Source organism: Tauraco erythrolophus, chromosome 6, assembly GCF_009769465.1.
Source record: "Tauraco erythrolophus isolate bTauEry1 chromosome 6, bTauEry1.pri, whole genome shotgun sequence".
Classification (NCBI taxonomy): Eukaryota; Metazoa; Chordata; class Aves; order Musophagiformes; family Musophagidae; genus Tauraco; species Tauraco erythrolophus.
The window spans coordinates 64,158,983-64,168,936 of record NC_141470.1 but is presented as its reverse complement, the minus strand read 5'-3'; the positions used below and the strand labels follow the sequence as shown (position 1 = coordinate 64,168,936).

General features: G+C 42.1%; 1 protein-coding gene across 2 annotated transcripts; it reads left to right on the top strand.

Annotated features, from left to right (window-relative positions):
* Positions 1–262: 262 nt before the first annotated feature.
* CDCA4 (cell division cycle associated 4) lies at positions 263–8,518 on the top strand. 2 transcript variants are annotated; one of them, XM_086613339.1, is made up of 3 exons: positions 263–334; positions 4,207–4,287; positions 6,549–8,518. In XM_086613339.1, exons 2-3 carry the CDS (start codon positions 4,249–4,251, stop codon positions 7,302–7,304), a joined length of 795 nt encoding a protein of 264 aa, XP_086469465.1. In that variant the 5' UTR covers positions 263–334; positions 4,207–4,248; the 3' UTR covers positions 7,305–8,518. The 2 variants fall into 2 exon arrangements, with proteins under 2 accessions (XP_086469465.1, XP_086469466.1); XM_086613340.1 differs by lacking the exon at positions 263–334 and adding an exon at positions 6,121–6,398 and having other exon boundaries at positions 4,260–4,287.
* The last annotated feature ends 1,436 nt before the right edge of the window (positions 8,519–9,954 follow it).

The window sequence follows — 9,954 nt, the reverse complement described above, 5'->3', positions numbered from 1 at the left end:
GTGCCTGGGGGCGGGAGAGGCCGGGCGCCATGGCAACCGCGCCGCCAATCGCAGCGGTGAGCGGCGTCGACATAGTTTGGCGACAGCCAATGGCAGCCGCCGCTCCGTTGTAGGCGTGGCTGGGCGGGGAGGGCCCGCCCCCCAGCAGGAAAATAGGGGCGGGGGGGGAAGGAGCGAGTTCCTTTGTGGGCCTTGACAATAAGATGGCGGGCGGGGGGAGGCGGGGCTGGTCTCTACGGTTAGCGCCGCCCCCTCCCTCAAGCGCGGAGCGGTCGGTGAGGCGGGAGTGGGGACTCCTGTGCTGGGAGGCGGCGGCGACAGCAGCGGCGAGGCGGTGAGTGGGCCAGGGCAGGCTGGGTCAGGCGCAGCGCGGGGCCCTCGGCCTTGCTCCTTGCTCGCTTCCTCCGGGAGCTCCGCGCGGGGACGGCGCGGGCGGGGAGCCGGTGCCGGCGGAGCCCGCGGGGGAGGGAGCCGATTCAAAATGGCGGCGGGCCGTTTGCCGGGAGCGCGGGATGACGAGTAGCCGCCGCCTGGGGCCGTTCGCGGCCACACGCGCGCCCCTGGAGCGTTGAGGCGGGGCGGGGGGCCAAGGAAACCCGTTTCCCCGTCGGCGCTGGGCGCCCCGCTGCTCTACTCGGTCCCTTCCCCAGCCGCGGACCCTCATCGCCCGCTCCTCCGCCCCCGGGCACTCATCCGGCGTCGCCGCACGCCGCGGAGCCGCTGCCCTCGCACCGCCGGCGTGCCGTGGCTGGGGACGTCCCCCGGCTGCCCGAGCGCACGCATCGCGGCTCGGCCCCGCCTCGGCCCCCGCCGCCCTCCCTTCCTCTCTCCCTTCCTCCCTCCCCGGCCTGCGTGCGGCGGCGCTCGCTGCCCGCCCCGGCCGCGCCCGCCGGTCACGCCTCGCCCCGCCGGCGCTGGCGGTCCGCCCCCCCGCGCTCCGCCGCCCAGGCCTCTGCCGTCTGCGTTTCTGCGAGCTTTCTGCTGCTGGCACTGCCTGCTGCCGCCCCTATCCTGGGCGTGCGGCTGCCCCGCTTCCCAGCCTGCCCTTCCTTGGGAGCTACTGGCCCTTACCGGAGCCCTCGTGTCCTGGAGAAGTGCCTGCCAGTCCTCCACGCCCGGGGGGTGGACCAAACCCCAGCGCTTTTTAGGTGCCTTTGTCCCAGTCCGAATAGGGATGTTTCTGGCCGTACCATCCCTTTGCTGTGTCTGCAGCCCACTTTATATCTCAACATCACCGTACGCACGTGTACATGCCTAAAGAGGAGTATCTGGCTTTCCGTCCTCTTTTCACCATTAACGCATAGCTTTGATTTCTTCTTACAGCTGTTGTAAAAGGCAGTTTGGGAGCGGGGAGGATTACAGTGGTGGAGGGGAGATACAATGCTTTCTTACCTTCCCATTCCAACTATCATCACTATGCTTATAGCTGTACAAAAAGAAAAAGCACCCTGCTGAAGTGAACCTCCAGTACTGGCCTAGCTAGTTCTTACCTGCTTTTGCCTGAAGATGAACAGTGCTAAAATCTCCTGTCTTCTCTGTTACCCCAACTCTTAGGAAGCAACTTTTTTCCCTAAGTACTTAAGTATATCTTTGACACCATTACTACATGAATCTGAATTGAGTGTGAATCTGGAATGTGTAAATTGATGCTCTGGTAAGAATTGGATCAAATTTCAAGCACCTTATTTGTAAAGCAGACTAGGAATTTGTCAATCCCAAAAGCAAAACTTCTAATGAATTACATAATACTGTACTCCCTGTGCTACTATTAAAAAACAAGCGGAAAAACCCAAACAAACCCCCAAACAAACCCCACAAAACCTCCTTTTTTCATATTGTATTATGCTATAGATTGCTTTTGTCTCCTTAACAGCTTTTTTTTTTTGTACAACTGTCTCGAACAGCAGTTAAGTTTAACACACTAAGTTTGGGCTCTTGACACTCAGTAGTGGAAGAAGGGAGATGATATAATTAGTCTAGATAATGCCTCTTGGACAGAGACAGATGCTGCTTGAAATTATCAGGGGATTTTGAACACCTTGACTCTAAAGCAGCAGCAGTCTAGCTTTCATGTAACCAAGAGGTTTTACACAATGGCTAATGCCTTTTTGAGTACGTTAATATGTAAATCAATAGAGAAACATACTTACATTTTAATTAATTATGTTTTAAAATTTAGCATTCTCTTGAGATGTGTGCTTGTTGGAGATGGTGCAGAGAAGTCTGGAGGAGGTTATTTGCAAGGTTTTAATTGCATTTGATAATGGCCATGAAGTTAATTTTTTTTTCTACTGAGAACTTAGGTTCTGAGGCACGCTCGTGCCAGTTAATAGCATCTGAAGAAATAATTGCTGTGATGGGCATATTCTTTAAGTTTGTGCTAACAGAGGTCCACATGGTTTGTTTAGTGCTCTAAGGGAAGAACCAGGAATCATATGCAGCAGGTCTTACACTTTATTATATTGTATGGGAAAACTGTCTCCTTTAGTATGTTAGTAGATTACAGACGAGACTGGTCTGCCAACATCCTCTATGGCTTTTGGTTTGTGGATGTGATAATGGCTCTTCTACTGAGAACTCCTGCATTCCTGTCAACGGTCCCCTCCTGTATCAGTCTGCTATTTTGGGAGGCAAACGGCCAAAGCCTCTTTCTCTAAAATTGTCAGATATCCAAAATAGCACCAGAAAATATTTTCATTTATCGTTCTACTGGCTGCATCATCTTCACCTGTAGTTGTTATGGTTTTTTTGTGGGGTTTTGTTTGGTTGGGTTTTTTTGTAAACAAAGTTTATGCCCATGTCACCTGCCATAAACTAAAAGCGTATCTAGTAGGAATTTGGGGATTCAAATAGTTACTGTATGCAGGCTCCCAAAGAGACTGCTCTTCATTTGTAGAGTGTTTTGAAAGTATACCTGGGGAGCAAAAAATTCTGAACTTTTGTAGCATCATAAGGTGTTTGACAGAAATAAGAAATACTTTATTGACTTGATACCATGGTGTCTCAGTGGAGTTGTAGTTCAGATGCCTCATGACCCTGTCTTGAACGTTGCTCTGAGCTGTCTATAAAAGAGAATGAGACTATGAGTTGGTTGAAATAGAGTTTCCATGACATAACAGCATTTTAGTCTGAATATTTTGGGATCAAGGCAAAAGATTTTTTCTTGAGAGTGTTTAAGGTGGGGTGTTTTTGTTGTTGTTGTTGTTGTGGCATTTTAACAAGTGTGCAGCTTCTTCAGAAAAACATGTTTTCTGCCCCCTCCCAAGTCCATTGTCATCTGTTTCCTTCCCCCCCAATTTTGAGAGCAAGCAGTCTTCAAAAAACAGTAAAAAACAAAATAGGTGTCCATAGGCATCCTCTTTACTTGTTTCTTTTCTAGGTATGTACTTCAGTTGCAGATACTGTCTTGTACTGTACAGACATGTCTAGAAGAGTTATCTGAATTGTTTTCATATTTTATCATATAAGTTTTTGTAACCTGTTGAAACAGAGCATTCTTTTCCATTTCAGTAATTAAAGGAATTGTCGCATGTGTTTGGTAGTTGTATTCGGTATATCAAATCTTATTTTGTCTTAATTGTGTTTTTAAAACTCAGCTTTTATAGTTAAAGTGATTTAATTACTGTCATTACTTTCGTTATTGTCATCTCGCAAAGTAAATCTTAGTCATAAAGTTTCTGTGCTGGTAAAAGAAAATTCTCCCTGGTTTTGCTGTGTTTCAGTTTTGTATTTGTGCATGCTTGCTCTTTTTCTTTAGATGCTACAGAGATACATGGTTTTGTACAGCAAAGGTGAAAACTGTAGTTTTGTGATTAAAGTAGTGAAGACTTGCTTTCAGTGTGCTTTCGTGCGTGTTTAATTTTTTTCAGATGATCACTAAAGATTTTGTTTGCTCTTTAAATGGCAAAGGCTTAGGGATAAGGGAGAGGCTGGTCCAAAGGTCAGGGTAATAGCCCAGGACTTGGACTTAAACTGGCAGTTTCCTTCTCCTGCCAGAGATTTTGCATGTATTGTTGGGCAAACCACCTTTGTGCTCTAGCTGTAGATTTGGTTTAATAATACTATTCAAGTTTGTAGCAGCATTGTGAGGATAGAGATACTGAAGCAATTGAAGAAAACAGAGGTGTGTAAGTTTCTGAAATGGGAAAGTATTTTCTTCTGCATCTCCTGTACTTGGCTGACATCTTGCTTCCCGGTACTTGCTAGGTGGTGCTCTAACTTTTACTGTATGGACTCTTGCTCAGTAGCATGGGAGAAGAGGAAGGACTACATCAAGCACAATTACTGGTATGTAATTTTTTGCTTCTTAAATGATAGCATAATCTAGTATTTTGTGCAGTCTCAGGAACAGAGTAACAAAGAACTGATGTAAGATACTAATTGGAAGTAAGTGTTAAGGCAAAAGTTCCAGTGAATGCTGCGGAAGGCTTACCTTTAAGATGCTTCTACACAACCAAGTATGTGTGATGTACTGAGGTTTTCAAGTTTGCCGCTGCGTTCAGTTCTTCTGTTGCTGTACCTCAGAAGGCATTGAAATGCCAAATAATAGAAGTATGAAGACCAGATTAACGTTCAATTGAAGTTTTAATTAGTCTTCACAAGAATATAAGTTGAAATAGAAGAACACAGAGTGTTTGATTACATAATCACACATGGTTGATTAGTAGTCCCAAAAGATGTTTCTAGAGGTCAGGTTTAACATGGGGTGTGTATGTTTAGAAATTACTATACATATAACTTTATGGGAAAATTAAATGGGATATCCTACGAAAGGAAGTTTGCAGGAATATCAACAAACCTGGAAAAGGCACTATCAAGCAAAAACTTGGGTTGTTTTTGGTGGAAATAATGCAAATATGTCACCTTACAGGAGAAAATATTAAAAGAAACTTCCAAAGCTTTTATTATATTGGTAGTCCATGGATAGCTTTTAAGAATTTCATGAAAAATGACCATAAGACCAAGTTCACGTATTCTATATTGTAGTCTCTGTTTTATGATTTTTAAAGAGTTTCATACCTTCAATGGAAAGAAGTCTTTGAACAGTTGGCAAATCCAAAAAAACCCAGTTAAGTCATAGGTGAATACAGCAATGTAGGAAGTGTTGTACAGTCAGACCAAATGTTCATCTAGCAACTGTGCTCTCCCCAGGTTTTCGAAGTAGATGAGTATGTAATGTATTTGAAAGGAACAATGTTGTTGCACTTTGGTGGATTTTTACTGACTGAAAAAGCTGAGAGAGCGCTCTCTGAAAATATGTGGAACATATCATAGCAACCAGAAGAGCAAGGCAGAGGTTAGGGCTTACCAAGGGAAAATGATATAGAAAGGCACTGCAATAGTGTTTTGGTTTTATCAACTTTCAGTTGAAAAACTTTGAGTTTTTGGGTCACTACATTAAAAAAAATGACCAAATATTGGGCAAACAGGAGTTCTAAGGACAGAAGACTTAGAAGTGACATAACAAAGCTGTATAGATGCAATGATCAGGTACTAGTTTTCATTTGCAGCGTAATTTTTATGAGACTGAAGAAGTGACATCTACTGCATTTAAAAGAAAGTTACTTTGTATTTCAAGAGATCAGCTGCAATGTTGGCATGGGGCACTGTTGTCAAAGTTAGTGCAATTCAGAAGATCTGGAAGCTAGGGCTTGAAAGTCATACCTTAGAAAATTCAGCAAGTGATTTTTAGATGTAAATAATGAGAAGCCTAGCCTAAAATCACTAGCCACTTATTTTTAGCTAGTGAACCTAAACTAGGAATACAAGACTTTTGCTTTCTCATAGTCAACTGGGAAAGAAGTACAGAAGCCCATACAGAAGATGACTGTGCCTATCCTTATTGGACTTGCACAATTCATACTGGAATTACACAGTTCAGTTACTCACATGAGTAAGGGAACCGGAAGGACTGCTTTGTGTACCTCAGTTGGACGTCTCAAGTTCTGTGGAACAAATTTAGATCTTACTCTCCCTGTAGCCAAAATAAGCGAACTTTTTCAAGTATGGTATTGCCCATGGTATTTTTTTCATGTTATTCTGTTAGGCATGTCGATGTTCTGGAGGGGTCAAATCTTTTAAAGATGGTGTGCCAGGTTGTATTTTTATTTCCAAAATTAGAAGTTAAGCATGCCAGTAGAAACTCGGGAGGAGCGAGGAGAAACTGCCTCTCCAGTAGGTGAAATACAGCCGTGGAGATGTTTGCTTCTGTGCGAAGCAGCGGCTCCTGACTTCCATCAAGTGTGGAACTTAATGGGAGCCAGGAGCTGGGAGCTCCTGCCTCTCTCCGATGCCATGACTTGTGGATCTGCTCACCCTTGGTTCCCGAGTGCCGCCTTTGGGACCCAGTCCATGTGTTCCTGACCCCTGTTGTACCACACTGGCCATTCTATAACCTGGTATGACAATTCTGATGTTTCTATCTTAAAAGAATTTGCTATTTAAATTTAAGAATAAAGTTCTTGTTCTGTTTTTTAGTCTTTTTTTCGCCTTCCTTTTGAGCTGTTTACATTGTACAATAATATTTTTTTTAATTTTTTTTTTAATAGGACACAATGTTTGTGCGAGGATTAAAGAGAAAATGTTTTGATGGTGAAGAAGATATTGAAGGAACTCTGGCTGGTATTAAGGCTATTCCTTCATATAATCTTCAGCGACAGTCACTTTTAGATATGTCTTTGGTTAAACTTCAGCTGTGTCACATGCTGGTTGAACCTAACCTTTGTCGTTCGGTACTTATAGCCAACACGGTACGGCAGATTCAAGAGGAAATGACTCAAGATGGGACTTGGCAGATGATAAATACACAGAGTACAGGGCAGGCATCCCTGGATCGTCTTGTTTCAACAGATATCCTCTGTCGTTCATCTAGGGAACAAGCTGAGGGAAAGCATGTTCCAGGCTATAGTACTTTCAGTAAAGACTTTGAGGGTGACCAGGCACAAGATAGTTCAGAAGCTATGTCAACAGCCTCATCGGCGCAAGCTCCAAGAAACTTGCAGAGCAATGTGTGGGAAATGGAGAATCCGCAAGAAAATAAAGGAAACTTTCAAAAATCATTAGATCAAATATTTGAGACACTGGAGAATAAAAGTCCTAATTCTGTTGAAGATCTGTTTTCAGAAGTTGACAATTCTTACTATGATCTTGATACTATGTTAACAGGCATGATGAGCAACACAAAAATGGGACACTGTGATGGGCTTGAAACGTTTTCTTCTCCAACAACTACAACTTCTAACTCTAATTGCAAATCTGATCTTAATGAGCTTGATCATATTGTGGAAATCCTTGTTGAATCCTGAAACTCCTTGTGTAGGAGATAAAGATCTGTAGGGGAAAAAAGACTCGAGAAAGCTATTCCCACAGTTTATTCTGTCAAATCTGCACGTGTATTTTACAAATATCTATATATTATATAGATATATATATTAAAAAAGCACTTCATATTGCAAAATAGTGTTAACTCTTAAAGTTAACCTGCAACTTGTAGTGTAATAATCCAATTTATTGTCCATTGAACTGTAAGTGCATATGGTAAATGTTTTTAAGTTTGGGGTCCAAGGCTCTTAAAATTGGGTTCCTTTTACCAATTTGTTTTAGCCTTTGATGGAGGATATGCTCAGTGAGAGAGATTCTTTCATCTTTTCCTTATACTTCTCCTGGTAAAAATGGTAATAAACAGAGAGAAGTTGGATAACTGGTTCCCTATTTTCCTCCAATTTCCACTTTGTTACACCACATAAGTCCTACCACTTCTGCTGCTCCTGTTCCAAGTTGCTATGTCGCTCTTAAAGAGCAGTATGCAATAGTTCTTGTTATCCTAGCTAGCTTATTCTGGTTTTTGCTACAATTTTTACTTCAAAAATAGTTTTAAAGTGTTTATTGGTGTTTAGATTTTTCCAGGTATTTTCCTAAAATATATTTTTACTACAGATGTTGTGTCAGCTGCTAACTTAGTAACTTTTGATCATATGTGCAGTTGATGTATTTTTTGAAAGATTTTCAAAAAGGGATGTTTTTTACCGTGAGCTACCCAATGTAGTTCAGTAAAGTGTATGTAAATGTAAATATACAATTTTATACTTTACATTAAAATGTAAGAGCTGTTTTCATGATTCTGTTTTATAGAGTAGTACTTTACTAAATTGAGAATTGTACAGTTATGCTTTTTGTACCCCGTATACTTGAGTATCATTAGAGGAAGAGCTTTGATCCAGCTAGATACAATTACATTTAATTCATTTCAGACCATATTTTTTGTTAACTACAAACCTAAATTACGTAGGTTTTTATTTATGTGTATTTATATGTAAATGTCATCAAGTGAATTGTTTATCACTGAAGTCTGCCATCAAATATTTGTTTATATGGGGTAACTATCTTGCACTAATTACTACAAAAAGTGTTATTAGCAGCCTTTAAATCTCAACTGGTATGTCATGATGTCTTGTCATAATCAATATGCTCCACTCTTACCAAGGGTTTCCTCTTGGCTTTTTTAAATAACAAAAGATAATACAACAAGGGATGGTGTTCTTTTCTTCAAATGCTCACATTCATTTTAGAGTGTATATAATTAAACTTATTCCTATGAGATCTTTTTGGGGGGGGACAGGGATAGATCATGTATAGCGTATGATTTTGTTATAAAATGACAAGTGATTATTTTCACAAGTCAATACTGAAGAAGAGACTGGAACTAGCAGGGAGGTAGAGAGGAGAAAAAATTGATTGATTTCTGGAATGTGTTGGCCTTGGTTGTGTCAGTGGAGGACATCTGTCAGGAAGTCGTTTTCTGTAGACTTGAACCAAGCAAGTCACTGAACATGGAGAGCACGTTTCTGTGTCTGACAGATTCTTCCTTCCCACAACTGACCTTAACTATCCTTTTCAAATTCTCAGACCCCTAAAAAGAGGAGGGTGGTGTTAAGGACATTCCGGTATCACCTCCACAAAAGGAGACCACTGAGCTTATGATTTCAACAAGTGCTTTAGAAGCATCTGGTTTGGGGAAAAATGACATTGCTTTGCTAAATTTTTCAGACTTCATAGGTGAATGCGTCAGTCACAGTCACATGAAACCGTGCAGTTGGTGTGAGTCTTCCGTGATTTTGAAAATGGTTTTTGTATTAAAAGTGGACATGAGATAATCCATAGTTACCGTAGTAGTTAAACATTGCTTCCTCAATTAAAGCTTGATTCATAACTTTGTATTAAATTATGAAGTAACATATAGATACTTGCAAGTTCAGTCTATATAATACAGCTGGACCAGAGACACAAGCCAATGCTGCATGACTTAATCAATAGAGATATCCCTCATAACTGAAGGGTGTTGCAGTAGTATATCCTGCTTCGGGAGGATACAAATATAGGTGTGAACTGTCATATCTCACAGTGATGTGATGGTCTGTTTTATTTTGCAGCGTTTGTTGCAGTATCAGAGATGTCTTCCTTCAAAATTGTAAATCCGCAGGAAATTTTTCCTGGTGCATTTCTGTGTGTGAATAGATCCACCGAACTGGACAGCAGATGCCGTAGGGTAAAGCAGAAAGCCAGGCAGTTTCAAAGTTTTGTAAAGGGAACATTAGCATTGAGTCGAATAACCAAACATCTTCTGTCTCTCTGGGAAAGTTCCTCAAAACTGCCGTGAACTGCAGTTCAAAACCCACAGGTCTGAACAACTCTGGGTGTTCCCCTCAGCCCCCTCTCACCCTCCATTGTCACTAAATGTCATGTTAAGATATTTAAAAAGATGTTCTCCCCCGCCTCCTTGATGTGCATCAGTCTCCGTGTTACAGGTAGGAATTAGCGTCATGTGTTCGTAACTCTGAAACTGCGTATGTCAAACGCATGTGCATGTACATAGGTAGCTGTATCTCACTGTAGCAGACATGAGCTGGGTGCGTTCCGTGGCTGAGGAAGCTGTGCCTGGTTAGAGCAACTTGTAGA